Genomic DNA, 22086 nt, shown 5'->3' with positions numbered 1-22086 from the left:
GGCCTTAAACCCCATTTCCGTGTCTTGACATGATGACATTTAATGTCAGTAGTGTTTTATTTTTTTAAATTCAACGTACCATGTACCTAAGTGAACTCCGATTACCTTGGGCACCCTGGAGTGTTTCCAGTGTGTGGCCCTCAGGAGGGAAAGGCTCTGGTCAACATCTTTGCAACATAACTTTTTTTCCCTTTCTGTTGAACAGTCCCTGGGTGTAATTTCCCCAGGAGGGAGGTGACTCGATCTGAAGGGTGTAAACATCTTCCTGGCTCCGTGACGTAGTGCATGTGGGCATGTTTTTTAAAATCAGTGTTCTCTCTATCGGCATCTTGTGCCACAGACAAGTCAGAAGAAAATAATACAAATGAACAAACACAGAGAGAGCGCCCTCCTCCCACTCCCCTAGACATATGGAAATGGAAATGTGGGCTTGGGTCGGTGAGCGCCCGCCTTGGAAGGCTCATCTTGGTGTGGCTGTAGGCGTCTTCCTTGTGGGAAGACTCTCTAGCTATAAAGACTCTCTCTCTCTCTCTTGCTGTGGGAGAAAAGAGAGACTCGGGCCTGCAGCCCCTCTCAGCATCCTGAGTTGCTGCGTTCTCAGGTGAGCAAAGCCAAATGCTTCACCCGCCATAGCACGTCACCAGCCCCTGCTGCCCATGAACAGTTCGAGAACTTCTCTTTGATTTGTGAAATACTTTAGTGCCCACAGATGAATATGTCTACACAGGTCCACGTCAGAGAGATTTGGGGTTGGGTTAGAAGACAATTTTGAGGTGCTCTATTGGGGGATAATTAGACAATCAACATAGCGGCCACAGGAGTGATCACTAGTGATGTCTTACTGTGCACTTACCTTGGGCCACCCGAATTAACTAGGTCTTCACCGCAGCCCCACTAGGTAGGCATCTTATAGATGAGGTAACTGAGGCCAAGAGATTGATGCGAACCTGTCTGTATTAGTTAGCTACGGCTGCTGTAACAAACCCCCATAAACCGGGTGGCTTACAACCCCACCCATTTGTCCTCCCATACACAGTTCTGGAAGGTGGGGCAGTGGACACTATTCAACCCAGTACACCCTTGTCCAGGGCCCCTTCCCACCTTCTACAGAGAGGCAGAAAGCAAAACCTAGGGAAGCTCAGGGTTTCCTCAGATAGCCTTGAGAGAGACAAAGGTTGGGTGACAATCTCCTTGACCTCCAAAGAGCCCGGTGGCCATGAGGGGCTGGACCCCTGAGCAGCCTGCCTGAGTGGGCGAGGCGGGGCTGCCCAGCACAGCTGAGCTGAGCCAGGGGCTCCATCGTGGGCAGAGCTGAGTGGCCCCGCGTGCTCCAGAGGGGGAGGCCTGGAGGAAATACCCTGCATGTTCCAGAAGCTTCAGGAGAGGTGACCTGTGGAGGTGGTGCTCCGGGTCTGTAAGTGTGGGGGACCTCAGAGGCAGACATCGGTGCATCCAAGTTGGGAAGTCAGACTTGGGGCCCCCAGCGCCGGGAAGAAAGTCTTTTGGCACATCATCATCTGCTTATCTGCAAAAGAAATTTATAAGCCCTGCAAGGGAACTGCAGGGGAGGGCTGAGTTCTCCAGCAGGGAGGGAGGGGGCCGGCGGAGGCTGGGCCGCACTCATGGTTGCTCATTTAAGGTGTAAAATGTAATTAATGGGATCTCTATCGCGCTGCTATCTTGTTTTATCAAAGTGAGCATAAAATGTAATTTATAAGGGCTGCCCTACGTGAACCGCCAATTTCAGCTTCTCGAACGGTTTCTCCACAAGATCTGAAGTTTCTTGAGAATAAAATCCTTCTACCCATGCAGAGGTTTTGAAGGAGGAAATCTGTGCTGGGGCTTGGGGTGGGTGGTCCTCCTTTACCCCAAGGTCCCAAGTCCTCTTAATACTCTATCAGTGGAGGTTGTTCACACCTTTGAGGGTGACAGTTGTGGACAAATCTAAAAAGAATTAAAGTCCCAAATCTCAGACCCTACCTTTAAATTTCAGATCTTAATTTCTGTTTATAAACCCAGTTGATTTCACCGGTTATCTTTAGGGTGGCCTTAGGTTCATATTCAGCCTTTAACCAACTTAACTACCTTTGGATAACTCAAATGGCATTTAAAATTTAATGTATTTGCTGGGTACAATGGCACACACCTGTAATCCCACTGACCCAGGAGGCTGAGGCAGGAGGACTGTGAGTTCAAAGCCAGCCTCAACAACTTAATGAGGCCCTAAACAACTCACTGAGACCCTGTCTCTAAATAAAATATAAAAATGGGCTAGGGATGTGGCTTAGTTGTTAAGTACCCCTGGGTTCAATTCCCAGTTTAGTAGTAGTAATAATAATAATAATAATAATAATAATAATAATAATTTAAAGTCCTTTTTGATTACTTCAGCTGCCTGACAAACAAGTATCTAAATAATATAAATCTAATACTTCCAACTTATGAAGACGATGGATCTCAAGTTTCTTAATGTTCCAGGATTATATACAAATGTAGAAGATTTCAATTGACGATCTCACGTCGAACAGTTTGTCCGGTTTAATCTTTCATGTCGGCATTGCCACGTCGTTCTTGCACTTCACTGGTCAAAATCTCAGAAATGTTCACATTATGGATTTGATTCTGAAAACACTTCTGTAATTATTTTTAAAAATAGCCGCATTGAGACTTTATTTCTTGTATAAAATTCACCCATTTTAAGAGTGGCCCTCTAGGAAGTGGGGGTATTTACAGAGTTGTACAAATATCACCGCAGCCTAATTTTAGAACATTTCCATCCCCTAGAAAGAGCCCCTTGTCTGTGTCCTGTCGCTCCCATTCCTGGCCCTGGCCTTGGGTGGCCGCCAGTCCACTTTCTGCGTCTATAGATTTGTCTGTTTTTTACATTTTCTCCAGTTAATTTGAAATCATCCTGGTTTTCTTCTTTATTCCTTTCTCCTTCTTTTTGGGGCTGATGGTGCTGGGAGGGAACTCAGGGCTCCCCCGTGCTAGGCCATTCTCTGCACCCCGGTGCCATCCTGGGGTTTTAAGGTAGCAATTCTGGCATCTCCAACGATTCTAGGGTCACCTTCTCCACCCATTTCACGGTCGCAGCTTCGGTGGCCTGATGTTCTCCTCTGTCTGAAGCATCTCCTGCAGCCCCCCGACCCAGCCTGAGGTGGCTGGCTCCGTCCTTCACAGCCACCCGGGCTGCCTTTCTTCATCCCCTTCCTCGCCTCTTCCCCAGGCCCCCAGCGCTAGGATCAGCTGAGACAGCTGACAGGTCCCCTCCAGGGGCATCAGACCCCGAGGCTGGGTCCTGAGGTTCTGCTCAAGAGAGCCACTGTCCCTACAGCCCTGGTCCAAAGCCACCAGCTGACCACCTCGCCTGCCAGCCTCTGGGCTCCACTTCAGGGTCACGTCCTGGGTCTCAGGAAAACCCCAGCAGAGATTTGAACAGACATTTGCACGCGCACATTCACAGCAGGGAAGGGTGGGAGCAGCCAGGGTCCGTTGACGGGTGGACGAGGGGCCACGTGCAACCTGAACACGATGCCCTGCTCCAGCCCCGAGGAGAGTGGAGTCTGCCACGTCCTGCCACGTCAGGAACCTCGACGACATTGTGCAAAGGGAAACAATCAGGGGACAGATCCCGCGGGATTCCACTTACATGGTGCAGAGGAGAGGAAGGAAGGGGAGCAGCAGCTGTCACAGCAAGGGGCAGGAAGGACAAGTTGTCAATGGTGGGGACAGGGCCTCATTATGGGACGTTGGGGACGTACTGGAGTGGGCCGCCGAGGTCTCGCACAGCACCCTGAATGCGCCACACACCACTGAGCTGCACGCCTAGGACGCGGTTAGGATGCAGTATTTTAGCTTGTGGTTTTCTTTTCTTTTCTATTCTTTTCTTTTTTTTGCCATCGTAAAGCAAACCCCGTTCCATTCTCCGCCATGAGTGCCTCAGGCCCAGGCCCCGCTTCACATGCGGTCACAGGTGCCATGTCTGGTCTCCCTCTAACATGTTTTCGGAGTGACTGGGGGTGAACCTAAAGAAGGGAGGCCCCTGGGCCTAGCTGGCGTGGCCCGACAGCCAAGCCCACGGGACCCTCGAGGGCCCCCGCAGCCAGGCCCGGCCCCCGCTGGCCCCAGCCTCTCTGCCCCTGCGGATGCCATGCGTGCTTGCTGGGCACTAGTCCCCTGTCCGGCTGCCCAGTTCTTCCGACCTTCCTGAGGAGCCCCTCGGGACCCAGAGATGCCTGCAGCCCCCCAGGCCCCTCTGGAGGGAGTCAGACGGGCGGGGGTGTCCTCTTATAAGTCCTTAGGTCTGCTCTTCCCAGGAAAGATTAGGGGACGGGGACAAGGTGACCATGCTTCAAAACGCATCCAGTTTCTCATTTTGGAAAGGAGCTGTCTTGCGTGCACTCGGTCACCAAGGCCTCGCTCTAGGGCCTCTCGGGTACCAAGGACACCTGGGAGGTGAGACTGTGCCCCCTCCTCCGGGAGTGTTTAGTCTCAAGGGACCCACCAAGCAGTGGCCAGGGGAGCATTTCAAATAGGGAGAGGTGACGAGTGCAGGGCAGAAGGGCAGAGCGAGGCCGAGAGGGAGGAAGGAGAGTGGGGACATGTGTCCTGGGCAGCTTTTCTGGGGCGCTGGCCAGGTGTCCAGAGACCAGAAGGAAGAAAAGAGCGACCCCTGGTACCAGGCGAGGTGTCCCAGGCTGGTGGAGCAGGGAGTGCCAAGGTCCTGAGGCCGAGGCTCTGGCTCTGAGCAAGAGGCCGCGTGGCCGGGGAGGGCCACGGTCCTGTGCGGCTCCCTAGGCCACACGTGGGACTTGGGATCTTGTTCTAGGTCGTGGCAGGTCTTTGCGGGCAGGGAGGACATCGCGATGTGATTCACATTCTTAGAGGATCTGACCGCTGGTGGGGACTGTCTTGGGAGGTCGAGTTGGGAGCAGGGACACCAGTGCTGGCCAGTGAGGAGGTCTCCGATCACAGCAAAAGGAGAGGCGGTGGCTTGTCCTCGGCTGGTGACGGGAGACGAGCTGACAGGGGCATTAGCAGGTGGGCAGGAGGAGCCAGCAGGCTCCTGGGGTTGGTGGGCACAGCCTTGGGGATACCATGGCCCATGCTGCTCGGACGGGCATGTGGGAGGAAGTCTTAGGCCTGGGAGCCACGAGTCCTGCTGGTCAGTCTTCCTCAATTTCAAGTCCTACGCAACCTCCTCAGCCCGACCCTCACCCCTGACGTCTTTCAGGAGACCCACGCCAGGGCTCTGCCACCACCCGTCATGGTCCGTTGGTTGTTGTGAAATCGATTTCATGAATCGTGACTCGTGTTAAAAAAAGAAGAGAATAAAAATATCAGCTCGTCACACATGGTGAGGCTAAGCACCGGCTCAGAGCCGCGGCTGCGTGTGTGCAGGGGAGAAGGCAGGCCTCAGGAGCCCCTCGCTCTAGTCGCAGTTCTGTGGCAAGCAGCCACGTGACCTTGGACAAGTCAAGTCCTCTCCCCTGGACCTGGGGCTCGGGCGGCTGGATGGGCCCCCTCTCCCCGCCCTGCCCCCTACCCTTCCTCTCTCCCCTCTGCCTGCTCCCATTTCTTCCAGTGGGTTGCATGCTGAACCCTCTAGCCCTGAGGATCATTTTTGAGCTTGGTATCTGTCCGTTCCAGCTGCTGTAACAAAATGCTACAGACCAGGTGACTTCTAAGCAACAGAAGTTTTTTCTCACGGTTTGAAGTTGGTGAGGTCCACCTCAAGCTGCTGCTGGATCAAGAGGCTGTCGGTTCCTAGGCGATGCCTTCTCGCTGTGCCCTCCCCCGGAGAAGGGGCAAGGGGCTCTCTAGGGCCTCTCACACAGGCACTGATCCCGGCCAGGAAGGCCGTGCCCTCATGACTGCCCACCCGCCAAAGCCCCACGGGGTCTCAGCGCAGGAAGGGGGGGCGCACATTCAGCACCTAGGATCTGCTCCCTGCTCTTCATCTTGTGCAGCCAACCAGCTCTGAAGCCACTTTCCCTCAGCCCCATAGAGCCATCCAGAACCTCTTTTTGCATGAAAGTCACATGACCAGATGGTCCCTAAGAGGCCCTTCTTGACATGGATGTGGGTCATTTTACACTAACCTGCCAGGTGGACAAGTGGTTTGTGCCTGGGCAGGGTCCTTGTGCCTCTGGAATTAAGCATGGCCCCCTGCTCTGCAGATGACCAAAATCCTCTAAAAGAAACAACGGGTGGATCACAGAGGCCGTCGGTGTTGGTGAATCCATTGGGGGCCGCTCTCCCTGCAGGTAGTGTTTTAATGGGCACCGAATATTCTTCCAGGATGATTAGTGGAGCCCCCAGGGCTTTGGTGTCAGGAAGCCTCGTGGCCTGTAGGTGAAGCCGAGTCTCTTCCCTTCCCCAGTTATACCAAGAGCGTTCACCTAATTCTTGGATTCACATCCTTGACCTTTATTCACCAAAAGTTCAATTCACTTTGGTTCTGCAACCACCTCCCACAGGAGGGGCTTCCTGCCTCAAGGAGCTTACAGTCGAGAGGACCAGGACCTGGCTGTGATAGGGTTCAGGTTACTCCCCAGCCAAATAAAGGCCAAATCCCTGAGATTTTTTTTTTTTTCATGGAGAGTGAACCCAAGGGCACTCAATCACGGTGCTAATCCCCAGCATTTAAAATTTTTTATTTTGAGATAGGGTTTCCCTAAGTTGCTGAGAGTCTTGCTAAGTCACAGGGGCTGGCCTCAAACTTGCGATCCTCCAGCCTCGGCCTCCCAAGTCACTGGTATCACAGGTGTGCACCACCCGGCTGACCCTCAGTTTTCCTTATTGAGTTTGTTTGTAGGTCTCTAATACGTTGGATGGGATCTGGCGGTGCTTTTGAAGCGCTCTGGGTTGTCCCTGTGGGAGGCCCTGCGTGCAGAGAGCAATGAGAACCAGATGGTGAAGTTAGATAATGTTCTGGGGCTCCTGAGAAGTCACCTACAAACACAGGCATGCTGAATGTTTTGTAGAGCACCCGAAGGCCCTGGCTTCAGGGACGGCCTTTGTGCACGTCTCTTCCGGCTGCTGACATCTGTAATTGGTGACACATCTCATTGCAGGTGCCAGGTTTGGATCTTGGCTCTGCCACATTGTAGCCGTGTCATTGGGTAAATTCTCCGGCTCCTCTGAGCCTCAGTTTCCTCGTCTTTAAAATGGGCACAAGACCACCTGCTTGCAAGGGGGTTAAGGAGCCCCAAGGAGCTGTGGGGGTAAGTGTCAGTGTTTGTGGGGTGCACAGAGAGCTCATTTAAGGCACCTCAGAGCCCAGGAGGAGCACAGCATATTAATTTTGCTGCTTGTTTTGGTTGATTTTCACGACTTTGGCTTAGGAGGTGAATTAAACCATCCCGAGGGGGCACTGCACCGGGAGAAGGCGTGTGAGGACAGAGCTTGCTCGCTCCTCTTTGTTCTGCTGTGAGGAGGGGCTTTGGCCTGGTCCCTGTTGGTACAGTTAGTGTCTGTGGTAACTTTGGGGTTGCTTGGCCTCTAGTTTTAGTTTCAGTCAATTGAAACACACGTGCTGTGTACCACTGTGCGCTAAGCACTCAGTCAGGCAGCAGGTGTGATGAGAGGGCAGCTGTGGGCCCTGTGGGGCTTGGCACTGCAGGAGGTGTGCTAGCCTCTGCTGGCCCTGCAGTACAGCTGTGGGACCTCTGGCCCTTCCGTCCCCTCTCTGAGCCGGTTTTGTCCTCTGAAAACGAGAAACAGCCAGATGTGGCTAGTCCAGAACCTCTCAGGCTTCAGAAATGAGTTTGGATTCAATCTGCCAAAGATTGTTTGAAAGAAAATGAAATCTCATGGCGATACAGGTTTCGGGTATTTTTACAAGTTTTGAATGGACTAGCTACAGATGTGCTTTATTTATTTATTTATTTTTAGTACCGGGGATTGAACTCAGGGGCACTCGACCACTGAGCCACATCCCCAGCCCTATTTTGTATTTTATTTAGAGACAGGGTCTAAATAAAAGACTTAGCACCTCACTTTTGCTGAGGCTGGCTTTGAACTCGCCATCCTTCTGTCTTGGCCTCCCGAACTGCTGGGATTACAGGTGTGCCCCACCATGCCCGGCTCAGATGTAGTTTGGGTCTTGCTGTGGCTTTTTCCTCTGTCCTGAGTCTCCCTCCCACAGTTCTTGCTTTGATTTAAAAGAGCAGAATGGGGGGGTGGTGTCCCCAAAGGGCAGCACTGGATGCAGAACAACAGGTGACGCTGCGTAGCCCTCACTGAGCACAGGTGGAGGCTGGGGCTCCCGGCCCCGCCCTCTCTGGCCCCGCCCTCTCTGGCCCCGCCCTCTCCCCCGGAAAGCTTCAGGCCAGAGCTGGTCCCTAAGACAAGGCTTTGTTCTAAGAGCCGACCCGTGGCCCAGGCCTAGACCTCTAGCTGTCTGAGATTTGGGGGGGGGGGGCCAGGAATTCCCATTTTTGTAGTATTAGAATAGGGAATTGGTGCCAGGACCCCCCTGCCCTGCAGATACCAGAATCCACGGGCTCTCAGGTCCTTCATATAATATAAAATATTACAGTATTTGCATAGAACCCCCCACATCCCCTGCCCCCATTAAGTCATCGCGAGATTACTCTCAATACCTAATGCCTGACACCTCGCTGTTCTGCTCTACAGTTGAAGGGACACTGATTGGGTAGCTCTAATGTTTGGGACCCTCGGAATTGCAGAGGGTCTGCATCGGAAATGTTTGCCTAGACTTTATCAGCAAATGCCTCCTAATCCCCAAATCCCAAACCTGGAGCTTCCTCTGAGCACTGTGACACTCCCAGAGTTCCAGATTTAGGGTCTGGCCTCAGGGACGCTCAGTCTGTCCCCACAAGATCTCGTTCCTAGCGAGGCTGCTGGCTCCGTGGCCGAGCTGGGGCGGGTCCAGTCCTGCGACCTGTCCGTTGCCACGCACCACGAGGCCCTCGGCATTGTTACTGCGGGTGTCCTGGAGCTGAGCGTGGGAGACAGGAGGTGGCCCTCAAGGCTGTCCCGTGGGTGAACCCAGGTCTGGCCCGGACCTGGTTGACCTTAATGCCTGAGCCACCTCCTTTTCCAGGGTTGTCTGGTGACCCACTGGTCCCAGGGCTTTTCTGGTATTGGCACCCCAGGTCCCGAGCCCCCAGGGTCTCAGTCCCTTGGGAACCAGGTCAGTTGGTTGTTCTGCTTTCAGCACAGTGACCTGGGGGAGGGGGGTCAGCTGTGACGTACTGTCCTCCTGGGGGGTGCTGTGGGTGCCCCGGGGCAGGATGCTGAGAGTGGATCCGACGTGTCCCGTCTGGCCGGATGCACTGTGCTGGGCGCTGGTGTGAGTCGGGCACTGGGGAGAGAGCTGCTTTGCGCTCGGGGAGCCTGGAACTGGTGAGGAACCACGTCCAGGCTGTTAGCAGGTCAGGGGCTTTGGAAAGGTCCCCAGTCAGCTGGATGTTAGGGTGGGCTTGCCGGAGGGAGGATGGAGCCCCACTGGACTTGGTAATTTAGTATATAAGTGCTTCACTTTGCTGAATGAACTGGCAGCACAAAGATGGTGGCGATATGAGTGCGAAGCCCTCTTTCCCTGCCTTTAGAAAGAGATCAGGATTTGACTGTGTTACTTGCCCTTCCATTTGCCAGCTGTGTGATCTCAAGCAAATTACAGAACCTCTCTGGGCTTCAGTTTCCTCAACTGTAAGATGGGAATAGATGCTGTTATTACTATTATCTAACTTAAAGGGTTTTTATGAGGATTAACTGAAGCAATGTGAGGAAAGGGCTCAGCCGTATGCCTGTACCGGGCACGTGGTAATCCTAACGCCTGGCCGGCCGTGATTATTATGAACTCTTACTGTATTTTCCAAGACCTGACTTCCAGCCCTGGCTCTGCAGCCAACTACATTGAGGATTTGGGACAATCATGTCACTTTCTGAGGTTCCTGTGAATTTCAGGGTTTGGGCTGTGTCCTCGTCCCTTGGATTCTGATGACTTGGTTTTGCGACGTGCATGGAGGCGGCTTCTGCCGGGCTCCCAGGACTTCCGTTCTATGTCCGACCCGAACCAACAGCCCAGCCGCCCTTCCTGGTGGCAGCAGCACTGAAGGGCCATAGGAGCCACCGAGACCCAGATGGCCGATTCCTCTGCCCCGAGCTGGCTCCCGCACCCTGCGCGGGTGGAGGTGGGGACAGAGCTTCACCCGGAGGCGGTGCCCTCTTCATCCTGGTGCCACAAACCCGCGGCTGGGGTCTCGCTTTAGCTTCGGGAAGACGCGGGGCTCCTCGGGTCCCAGAAGCCGCTCTGCGCACGGAGCCTGCGAGGTTCCTGGGCCTTTCGTTGTTGCGTGTTGAGAAAGGAGAAAATGACTGTCGGGGTGGGCAGACGGCAGGAGGTCCCCACTGATGTCCTTGGGGTCTCTTTCCTCGGGCTTTCGATCATCAGGCCTTACACTTTCAAAGGGGGAAAATAACCCCCAGCAGCTCCCTCCACGTATAGCACAACCATCCCGCGCGGTGCCCTGACCAGTGCTGATGGCCTGGAACATTCGGGGGCCTTTGGAGGACCTGCTGGGTCCCAGGCAAGCTGAGTGACCCGGGGACGGCCTGCCTCCCCAGCCCAGCCTCTCGCAGGCGCTCGATGAACATCTATTAAGCGAATGATTTTGCCATCGTGGCCATCCGTGGTCTGGCCAGCCCGTCCTGCCCGTGTGCCCTGTGACTCCAGGTTGCCTAGGGACCACCGGTCCTAGATGTGGCCAGCCAGCAGGCCTCAGGCCAGGAGGGAACCGTGGAGACGTTTCCGTGGCCCTCACTTGTGGTCCAGCGTGATGCCTGACCCCTGGGTGACTGAGCTAACCCCGCCGAGCCCCAGCTCTCCCCTCAGTAAAGAGGGGACAGTAAAAAGGAGACATCAGTGGCACCCGCCCGTAGGACCCCTGTGAGGGTCAGTGAGCTGAACTCGAGTGCTCTCTACGTTGACGGCCACTGCCTGCTGGTCGGCCTCTGGACCTGCCCTGATGCCCCTTGTCCCAAGACACACACACAGCGTAAAAGCTCAGACTCCAGCAAGTTCTGTCGGCCACAACCAGGGACCCCATCCACCAAGGATGGAAAATAGCAAAAAATTTCACATCTGTGCTGCAAAGGTACAGGGATTATTTTGGGGGGTACCAGGGATTGAACCCAGGAGTGCGTCACCACTGAGCCACACCCCCAGCCATGCTGAGCAGGGGCAGGAGGTGGCCCTGGGCTCACAGGTCGGGCTGCACCCATCAGGTACAAGTGGCTTTGGGCAGAAGAGGCCTTGACCTTACTCAGGGAGGAGATCTATGACGTTACCTCTGTGAAATCCTCCCTGCGCTGTGGGAAGGACTCCTCTTCCCAGGCGCCCAGAGCGCCCCACGCCGTCAACAGCAGGACTGTTATCATCTTAATAAACAGCGCTCAGGGCCCCTCCGGCTTTTGAGACCTGGGGTGCCAAAGCCAGTTCACAGGGCGCCCCGTGGAGTCACAGGCAGGGCTGCAGGCGGAGGCCCCAAGTCGCAGGCCCCACACGGTCAAAGCATTTTAAAGGCCTTTGCATTAGAAAAATAAACCAATTAAATAATACTGCCTTCCATAAAAAGCAGACTTTTAATGGATTCCACGGTAGGGTTTCACGGTGGCCGTCCCACAGCCCGGGGCCCCGATGAGCCAGTCTGTCGCCACAGGGAGAACTTAATCTTGCATGGCGTGGGCATGATTTTACAAGTTTTATGGCTGTTTTTTCTCCTCCGAAGTGTTGCTGTGTCGTTGTGCACCAAGGGTGACTGGCGTGCGTTTAACAGCTTACCTCCTCTTTGGTGGAAATGAAAAATGAAGTCATAAATGAAGAAAAACACAAGGTAGACTTTCCCCTGCCTCTTCTTGGGGCAGCCGTGGAGGAACAAAGAGCCAGTGTCCCCTGGTCAGCCTGGTCACGTTCCAGCGGCTTTTATGTATTGACATTTGCCTGCGGATCCTGGGAAGGCGGCCAGCCAGGCAGGGCGTGTGTGGAGCTGTGACCCCGGAATACTTGGGGTGGTTCTGCAGGGCAGGGCTTGGTGCACTGGGGCCTGGGGGCCAAATGCAGCCCCCTGCCGGTGTTTGTTAAGCAGTTGAAATAAATCAAAAGAATGATATTTCCTGACATGTGAAAAGTATCTGAAATTCAAACGCTACTGTCCTTAAATGATTTTTTTTTTTTTTTGGTACTGGGGATTGAACCCAGAGGCTCTTTGCCACATCCTCAGCCCATTTCATTTTTTATTTTGAGACAGGGTCTTGCTGAGTTGTTGAGGCTGGCCTCAACTTGGGATCCTCCTGACTCAGCCTCCTGAGTGGCTATGTTCCACCACGCACAGCTGTAAATCCACTTTGATTGGTGCTCGGTCCTGGCCATTCCCCATAGAAACTGAGGCAGAGAGAGGCTAGGTACTTTGTTCAAAGTCACACAGCCAATATATGGTAGAGCCAGGATTCAAGTCCAGGCTGTCTGTTCCAAAGAACGAGGGGATGTCCCACTGTGTACTCTGCTGTCACTGTATAGCGGGTGATTCCTTTAGGCTTAGGAAAGGGTCTATTTTCCTTGTTCCACTCTGGCCCCTATTATATGATTGCATTAGAAAGTTGCCTCCTATTTTGGAAGAAAGCACTTATTCAATATTCCTCCCTCATCTTCCCCCCCTCTTTTTTGGGGGGGTACCGGGGATTGAACTCCGGGCACTCAATCACTGAGCCATGTCCCCAGCCCTATTCTGTATTTAAGTAGAGACAGGGTCTCACTGAATTGCTTAGCACCTCACCATTGCTGAGGCTGGCTTTGAACTCGCGATCCTCCTGCCTCAGCCTCTTGAGCTGCTGGGATCACGGGCCTGCACCACTGTGCCCGGCCCATCTTTCCTTCTTTCCCACTCTCCTTTCCTCCACTGCCACAACAATTAATGATCAGGCCTGTCTATGCGTTAGGCCCTGGTGAGGGATAGCACAGAGCCAGGGTGTCTGTGAGCAAGAATCCATTTCTGTTTAAAAACCCTGTCTGGGTGGCCTGGATGCTGGTGGGATTCGAGGAGTGCTCTTTGTCCCCCCCTTTGACCCCCTGGGTTGGCCATCTCTGCCCGCCCGGGACCGAACTCCCTCCCTCCCTCTCTCGGCCACAGCTGATATTTTAATGAAAACATAACATCATAACAAGAGGCTCAGGAGAGGCCAGGCCTCCGGGCCACGGGGGGGTGGGAGGAGAACCCTGGGGCACGTCCAGACACCAAGTGCCAGGGGTCCAGGTCGCCGAGTGCGGAGGGACCGTCCACAGGGGGACCGTCCGCGGAGTCCTTAGTGGCCTTGGGCTGCACGATGACGTCCAGGTCAGCGTCAGGCCGCGGAAGGTCGTGACAGAGCTAAGAGTGCCTACTGCCTGGTGACGTCACTGTCACCGAAGCTCGTGCAGCCTGTTGCGTGCTTATTTGTGGTGATGCTGGGGCCACCCTGCGGCCCCGCCTGTCGCAGAGGGCTCCGCACAGCTCTGGTTATTTCCAGGCAAACTGCTTCTGCCCGCGGACTTGGCTGGGAGACCCTCTGCCTGGGACACGGCAGCCGCGTCCCTTTTCTTTCTTGGGGTCCAGGGACAGCATGAGGAGCCCTCCTTGCTCGGAGCTGCCTGCGCCCCAGTCTCTCCCCGCTCCTGGGTGCCTTCTGCTCGGCCAGCCTCTGCCTCCTTCCTGACCAGCTTCGCTTTCTCTCCTCAGTCATGCGGAGGAATCCCTTTGGTGTGGACATCTGCTGTCGAAAGGGGTCACGGAGTCCCCTGCAGGAGCTCTACAACCCGATCCAGGTAAGCCTGGGGCGCCTCTGTGCTCTCCTGATGGTCAGCATGTGGCGGTTTGGGGGTGGGGGAAGTGGGACAGAGAAACTGCCAAAGGATGGACTGGGGAGACTTGAAACCGCCCTCCTCGCCCTGCAGTGGTCCCGGTTTCCAGCACAGGTTGAGCACCCTCATCTGAATGTCTGACATCCAAAGCGCTCTGCAGTTGAAACTTTGGGAGCCCGACATGGCCATGGTGCCACAAATGGGAATATTCTACTCCCGACCTCCTGGGACCCGTCACAGTCACAGTGCAGGTGCATTGGAAAGATTGTCCCTTCAGGCTCTGGGTCTGAGGAGCATCTGAAGTGCAAATGAGGTCGTGTTTAGAATTGTCCCAGCCCCAGGTTACCTGTGAGGTCTAGGCAAGGTGTTCCAAAATCTGAAAAAATCCCAATCTGAAATGCTCTGGCCCCAGGCATTTGAAGAGGGGACGCTCAACCTGGGACACTTGGGAACCTGGCAAGAAATGTTGACAGTGAACAGAGGCCCCGGGGTGCTGGCCTAGAGGTCCCAGGGTGCTGGCCTAGAGGCCCCGGGGGGCCGGCCTCTGCTCTCAGACCTTCGGGCTGCACAGGGGTAGCCCCGGGCTGCTTGAGGAGCCTCCCCCAGGCTGGGGGTGGCAGGCCCTCTCTCCCACGCGTCCCTTGTGTGTGGGGACCTCCTGCTAAAGAGGGTCCCGTCAGTCTGACTCCTTCATTGAATGAGGCACAAACTCGGCCTCTGGGGTCGGTTATGAAATGAGCTGCTTTTGGAGCAAAATAAAAACAAAAAAGAACAATAACAACAAAAAGCTTCCACCAAAGAGTCGTGTGGCTGGTGGAGAGAGAGGAGTGGAGTCGGGGTGGCCGGTCACCATGGCGACGGCCCCGTGGTGTGGGGTCCTGATGTGGAAATCCCTGGCTGGCCCTTTGGAGGAGCGTTAATCCCCACTTGGGGACAGGGACAACCCTGGCTGAGGTTGAGAGCTGGGGGAAGGGGCGGGGTGTGGCTCGGCCTTCCAGGATGCTGGACTCAAGGACACAAGGCTAGGAAGTGTCTCGTCCCCGTCCCTCTCCGGCCTCCCTCCTCCACTCCCTTCTGAGCGCGTGGGCCCCGTGTCTGAGCAGCTTGGTGGCCTGATCCGGCTGACCCGGGCCCTGCCACCCACCTCGGGGCTCTGGGTGCGACTTGGCCAGATGAACCCCCTGACCACAAACCCAGTCCTGCCAGAGCCTCTCTGCTGGGCTCCGGGTGACCCCACGGGGGATGTGATCTTGCCCTTTCCTTTGGTGGCCTGTGACCTGACCATTATTGGCCGGCATCCCAGCCTGTCGACACCGCCGTCTCCAGGAAGAGGGGACCAGGCTTTGACTGCTCCCGGGGTCTCTGACAAGCCAGGTTGAAAGCCACGCAGGCCACTCGATGCTCACCATTCCCGTCTTTTGGTGGACATCTTGCGGTGACGAGGGATGCAGGATGTCCCGGGCAGACTGTTTCTGGTGGAGTCCCCTCTGAGTGGGAGGTCTGTGCCTGTGTCCTGGGCCCTCCACACCTAACAGGGCATCTGGCTGAGGGCAGGTCCCTGAATACCTGTGGTTGAAAGAGTGGACGTCTGGGCTCCGACCCCTGCTCCCCTCTGACTCGTTGTGTGACCTGCAGCCACCGGGGGGCCCCTGCAGATTGTTCCCACCTGAACATCTCTCTGGGAAGTTGGGAGAATTCGATTGTTCTGACGTGTCAGAGGCGGCATGGCCCGTCATCGGTGAGGTCACAAGGGTGGCTTCGGTATTACAAGTGCTCACAGCCAGATGGGGTTCACAGCCTGGTGTCCACATTCCCCCACGGGGTGACCGCGGGCAGGTCACACAGCCCCTCTGAGATGCCCTCCCTGATCTATAATACAGGGTGAATCACGCCCACCCTGCAGGGCCACCCGAGGTGCGTGTCCTGCTCAGGGGCCCCCGTGGGTGTCCACTGCTGGGTCCACTTGCTCCTGACTTGGTGGCTTCTGTCCTCCGGAGTGTGAGCCTCCGCATGGAGCTCGGGGCCAGGCGCAGGAGGGTGGTGAGGCCGCGGGCTCGGCTCCCCTGAGGGGGCCTCGTTATCAGGATTGCCACGCGTGATTGACGGCCAGGGCGGACCGCTTGGTGCCTCGTAAATCCGTCAGAGGAGCAGCGACCCTCTGGGTGGACGGCATCTTGTCCTTAGGGTGAGGCGCTGAGTGTCCTCCAGATGGGAAGTTCGTTTAGCCCTGGCCCAGGACGTGGGCGGGACGTCATTGGTGAGGATGTACATGGGTGAGTCATTGTCCTTCTTCAAGGATGGCTCGGGCATGTCCTCGGCCCCTTCGGCTGGCAGCGGGGAGACGTCCTTGCAGGAAGATGGCCCTGTTTCCTTGGGATGTTTTTTCTGAAGCTGGCTTCCTCGACGGGTTGTAACTGCATTCCATTCCCACGCGAAGCCTCCAAGTGGCCCTGGGGGAGGCTGTGCTGACAGGTTATTTGGGTTTGACATGGGATGATGACAGGAGGACCATTTATTTTACATGACAAAAAAACTTAACATTATTCCTGGGTGTGGGGGCGCTCGCCTCTGTTCCCAGCAACTCTGGAGGCTGAGGCAGGAGGATTGCAGGTTCGAGGCCAGCCTCAACAACTCAGCAAGAACTACTAAAGACAGAAGGAACTACTAAAGACAAACCAGAACAAACTGCAAATACCTCTACGCTGTGCTCACTGTTGCTAGCAAAGTTCTCCTGGCAGGAATTGCCTCCCTTGATACTTCTCCCAAATAAGCATAATCCCAGAGTGTCACTGGACCAAAGTTCATACCTCCCTTGGGAGAATTGGCTGTAATCTGATTTTGGCTTCAGGGTTTTTTTATTTCAGTGCCCTGCAAACCCCTAACCATTAAGACAACAATTGTTTTTTTTTTTTTAAAAAAAAAAACAAACCCGTGTAGTCGATGGTATTCTTAGCAGAGCTGCACTCTGATGTCTTGTAATTTTCCTGGTTCTCTGCTGCCTCCCTGGCCCCAAAATAAATCGTAATTGCCCATCAGATCAACTGGCGTCAAGTCACCCAAAGTTCAGGGGCTGCCAAGTGCATATTTGTGGGCTGAGCCATCTGTGGGCCGCGGGGCTCGGCTCTGCCCAGGGCAGGGCTCTGCTGTCACCATGAATAGGGCATAATTGCCCCTCCTGTCCGCGGGGTAGGCGCACCCATCCTTCAGCCTCGCCAGCTGCCTGGTCCGCCTGCCGCCTGGTCCGCCTGCCGCCTGGTCCGCCCGCCCGTGGGCCCCCTGAAGCCCAACATCCCCAGCCCCTCAATGAGTCTTCACAACAACCCAGAGGAAGGTCTCTGACGACCCCATTTCCCTGATCAGTTAACGGATGCTCAGAGAGGTCGAGCGGTTTGCCAAGATCACACAGCTGCTGAACGACAGAACGGGCCCATCTGGCCTGGCTAGACCACAGGAGAGGGGGAGCAGCACTCTGTCTCCCCCAGGAGCAATGTTCCCTGCAGGGTCTCCTTCCTAGCTGCTCAAGCTGAGGCCTGGGGTGTGCTCTGGACCAAAGGCAGGAGACAGGGCGTATGGGCTGGAGGGAAGGCGCAGGAGGTGTCCTGCTAGGCAACTGCGGATTCGTATGTTGTGTACGGAACCTTATATTGGGCTCTGCAGAGGAGGCTCCTTCTTCTCCTGGCTGAGCCAGGCTAAGCAGGCGTCACCGCAGGAACTCTGCTGTGGGACGGCACACTCTGGTGACAGGTGGATGCTGGGCGCGTTGATTCAATTGCAAGTGTGGGTTGGTGAAAGTCTGCCCAGGGTCGAGCCCGGGGTGGGCATGCTCCCAGCCCCCACCCAAGGAGCTTTTGGAGCATTGCTTGACAAAATCTGCTTCTTCTGCAGACATTTCTAGAATAAACGGGGAAAGGCACAGGAAGAGGGCCCCTTAGCATCTGAGTGCTGGGTGACAGGTTTTTGCAAAGTTATGGGACTTTGGTTGTGAGTAGCACCTCTCCTGGCGGGGTGCACGTGGAGGAGCTCCACAAGGAGCTGGCACGTGCGTGGGTCACAGCAGACTTCATGTGACAAGGAGAGGGGATGGCGGTGCAGACAGAGCAGCCGGAGCTGGGGCACATAGGAGACCTGGGAGGAGTTTGTGGCCAGAGTCAGGGTGAGGCTGGGAGCTGGCTGGAGACGGGGCAGGAGAGGCTGGTGCCAGGAGATGGGTCTCACCCACCATTCTGGAGGGGTGAGTGGTCAGGGCTGGTGTCACCAGGTGCTCACAGGAGCGAGTGTGCAACTTAGGAACCAGCTTGGCTCCTGGCGGCTGCCCATCACGGATTAAATGGATTAGATCAGGGGCTCTCCAGCCTGGACGCACACTGGATCCACTCGGGGGCTTCTAAAAACTGACCCGTGCCCAGGCTCCTCCCTGGAGATTCTGGTCTTGTCTGTCTGGGATGCAGCCGGGGTGTTGATATTCCAGAGCTGCCTCCTGAGGCTCAGGGGCAGCGGAACTCAATAGCACTGGGTCGGAGGGTCTTTAGGGACTGGGGCCCTTGGCTTCAAATATCTTTGATTCCTTGATTCTAACATGACCTGCCACTTGAAAGCCACTCCAGGTGTGTGCGTGGGGAGTGTTCATTACGTTCCCACTCTTTGCATATGAAGGCCCGTGTCTACTCTGCCACCAAGACATGGGGCGACTGTCCCTCATCTGCTCAATGAATAGTTGTGGGTCTGCTGTCTTGAGGTTGGACACTTGACCAGCACCACGCAGATAAATCCAGAAGCCAAACCTCCAGAGAAAGTGTTGGGACAAGCCCATATAAGCACCCTGGACCCCCGCCCCCAGCTTGATCCCAGACTCGTCCAGGCCAGGCATCAGGTGGGGGGGTCCCTGAAGGATCAGATGCCATCTCACAGATCAGCAAGTGGGCGGAGGGCTGTCTGTCTTTCCAGCTGCTGTTTGGGAAGAAGGATCCTGTCTGGTGCTACATACTGGGGTGGGCAAGAAGGAGCACCAGGGGGCAGTCCCCAATGCTTCAATGCCAACCACCTGGTAAATGACGGGGCCATCTAATTATCTTGCTTTGACCCAACAGCTGTCTACCAGCCCAAGCGGGATTGATTGATTCAGGCGTAGACTGGCTCCGTGTGCGGGGTGGTTACTTACTGTCAGGCCACCAGAACGGCAGCTGGCGGGCAGTGACGAGCTAGGCCGCTCACCTGGCCTCACACACGGCGCTCGGGAGCGTGCTCCATTATTAATTGCAAATTACAATGGCCCAGCCAGGCTCACGGCGGAAGCCAGGGACAGTGGGCTGCCTGGTTTTTGCCTTGGTTAGTGGGTCCATTATTCCCTGGTCAGTGAAGCTGCCCTGGTCAGATTTCCAATCAAGGCAGGACAGATGGGGACGCTAGACTTAGATGCGACTTGAGTCAAAGGAGAGGATTGGGTGCTTGAGGGAACTGGGGAGTCCTTGCCCAGTGTAGGGCCTGGGGCCGTTACCCAACTGTCCCAAACCTTGGTTTCCTGGTCTATAACATAAGGGCCCAGCACCAGTCCTGCAGGTTGGTGAGAGTCCACGTCATGTATCAGAGGTACCCAGGTGAAGAGTTGGTGGAATTGGTGGTCGTGCATTGTCTGGATGGAGCTGGGTGACTGGGGCCAACTCTTAGCGAGTCTGGGCCTTTCCTAGGCCCCTGCGTGACAGGCGCAGACATTCTGCAGGCACATTGGGGATTGTGTTGAATAATCATAAGATAAATGATTTGCTCCTGCCTGAGACTCCCAGCTAGAGTCATTAGGAGCACATCCTACCATCTTGATTTATGTTGTGGGTCTCGCAGACTCTGCTGATCAGGAAGCTTGATGGAGCCGCTCAAGGCCGCGCATGCCTCTGTGGGTATGTGTGTGTGTGTGTGGATGTGTGGGGCCACGCCATGTGCCCTGGAAAATGGGCAGACCCCGCGTGGGTGGTTCAAAAGACCCCCGTGGCTGTGTGTGCCAGTCTCGGTACCTAGCCGAGCCCCTCAGTAGCAGATGGTGGTCCCGACACTGCGCCATGGACCCCACAGAGGGGTCCACATTTAACTGGGGCTTTCTCTACAGACAGTTGTTCTGTTCCAGAAACAGAAGTTTCAAGAACGAGCTTCCCTTTCCCTGGTGCTTTCTGATCTGGAGAAGCAGCACGCCGCTCGACGGGGTCTTCCCAGGTCAGTCCACAGAAATATAATCTGACATACTTCAGCGTGAGAAGGGTATTTGGGTGACAAAATGACCTCAGCAATTGCCAAATGGCACTACAGCTGTACGAGATGCCATTGTCCTGAAAGTTATTTCCCGAATTACCCTCAATTATACGAGGCTTCCACATAATTTGATTTTTCTGTAAATGACCAACTCAGGTTGCTTCTTGGCCAACTCGATTTCAACCTTGTCGGATGGATGGAGCTGAAACGAAGCCTGTGCTCATCGTCAGGCTCCTTGTAGGAGAGACGCTGGGGGAGGCGGTGGCAGGGGCCGGGGTCAGGAGGAGAGCCGGCCGCCCACCCCACCTCCACCAGCACTGGTGACCCTGTGTGTACCACAGGAATAAATACCAGGGGGACAGTTATGAAGGATCCATGGAAAACATGGGGGGTGCCATACACATGCAAGCTGCCCAGACCCTGCTCAATTTTTCAATTCACTCAGATGAAACCTCCTCCTAGAAGCTCTCCTTGATTTCTCCCCACTCCAAGCTCAGGTTAAACGTTTTTCTAGGACGGTGCTGTCCACCAGCAGTGTAGGTCAGTCACACATAAAAGCTGAAACTTTCTGCTAGTCAGAGTGAAAAGTAGAAAGAGAACAATCGTTGATTTATCTGAGGCCGAGCCCTGGAGCTCCTACTCCTAGGACAGAGGCCGCCGCAGTTTCTGGAGCTGCCCTGCTGACCTCTGTCTACACCACCCCAAGGGGACACCGACAGCTTGGCAGGCAGTGGGTGGCCCTGGAAGGAAGCTGGCCCTCCCGGGACGCGCCACAGGGCGTGACGGCCAGCCAACTCCAGGGCTGCCTAAAATGGCCTGTGGCAGCCTTGCTTAACTCAGGGATCGAAAGCCACAAAATGGCCAATCCGCAGGTCTGGCAGTCACACTGAGCACGGAGAAGCCCTCTGGCTTCCTCCAGCACCAGGACGCCCACAGATCCATCCTCGGATGAAGCAGATGGCCTGCCCAGGGACGTGGCTTGGCATGCTTGGGTTCCGGCCCTGGGTCCCGCCCCAGTGTTTGGGGGAGAGTCCTGAAGCCATTCCGTCTAAAAGTGGCCACGGACCCCAGGCCCTGGGACCAGCCACCTGGGCTGGGATTCCTGTGCCACCTGCTGTGTGTGTAGGTGAGCTTCTTGCCCACTCTGGGCCCCAGCGTCCTCACTTGGGGAAGGAGGACAGCCGCCTTACCTACCTCAAGTTCTTGTGAAAACTCAGTGCATCCAGATCAGGTGCTGGGAGGGTGCCGGGCCAGGGGCGAGGGCTGTTGCAGTTGTGATTCAGGCAAGATCAAGGTGATTTGGAAGACGGAGGTTCCATGTGGCCTAGTCGGGTCGTCTTGCTCCTGCTGAAGGGAAACACCATCTCTAGATCAGGGGTTGCACTTTAGAATAGGGGAAAAAAAAAAAAATATATATATATATATATATATATATNTGGAAGGAAGGAGGGAGGGAGGGAAGGAGGGAGGGAGAGAGGAAAGAAGGAAATTTGAAAACGAGGTACCAAAGTCTGCGTTGCTGACACCGGGAAGCGAGAAGAGTCCTGGCCGCTCCCCGGGCACCGCGAGCTTCTGCTTTCCCCTGGCAGGTAGGCAGGACCCTTGGGGCACAAGCTGTGCTCGGGCAGCCATGGGTGCCCGTCCGTGGCCGGGAGCTGGGTCACATGGACTGGACGGCAGACCCTGGGTTCCTCTGTCCAGAGGTCGGTGTCGCCTGCTCAGAGGTGACCATGGTTCATCTTGCGGAGAAGACGGAGGGGCACTGATGGGTGCCCCGGAAGCAGAGGTCACTGTAGACCTCAGAGGGCAGCCCTGGCCTCCTGGGGGTTGTGGGCCTGGGATGAAGGGGGTGGGTGGGTTGGGGAGCAGAGGCCCTTAGACGGCCATGGGTTGGGGTGTTTCTGACTACACCTGCCCCCACACCCAGCCTTCACCTCCAAGGGACATTTGAAGCCTCATCTTCCCCTCCTGACCCTTCCCTACCA

At 55.5% G+C, this 22086-nt stretch overlaps 1 protein-coding gene across 2 annotated transcripts in view; it reads left to right on the top strand.

Moving 5' to 3' along the window:
* The window catches only part of Chst11 (carbohydrate sulfotransferase 11), a 208532-nt gene that overhangs the window by 87523 nt on the left and 98923 nt on the right, over nt 1-22086 (top strand). For both annotated transcript variants that reach the window (XM_048802849.1, XM_048802842.1), the window contains exon 2: nt 13743-13828. In XM_048802849.1, coding sequence (XP_048658806.1) covers nt 13743-13828 — 86 coding nt within the window. The remainder of the gene's footprint in view (nt 1-13742; nt 13829-22086) is intronic.

The sequence above is a fragment of the Marmota marmota genome, unplaced genomic scaffold (genome assembly GCF_001458135.2).
Source record: "Marmota marmota marmota unplaced genomic scaffold, marMar, whole genome shotgun sequence".
Taxonomy (NCBI): Eukaryota; Metazoa; Chordata; class Mammalia; order Rodentia; family Sciuridae; genus Marmota; species Marmota marmota.
This window is presented reverse-complemented; position numbering and strand designations above follow the sequence as displayed.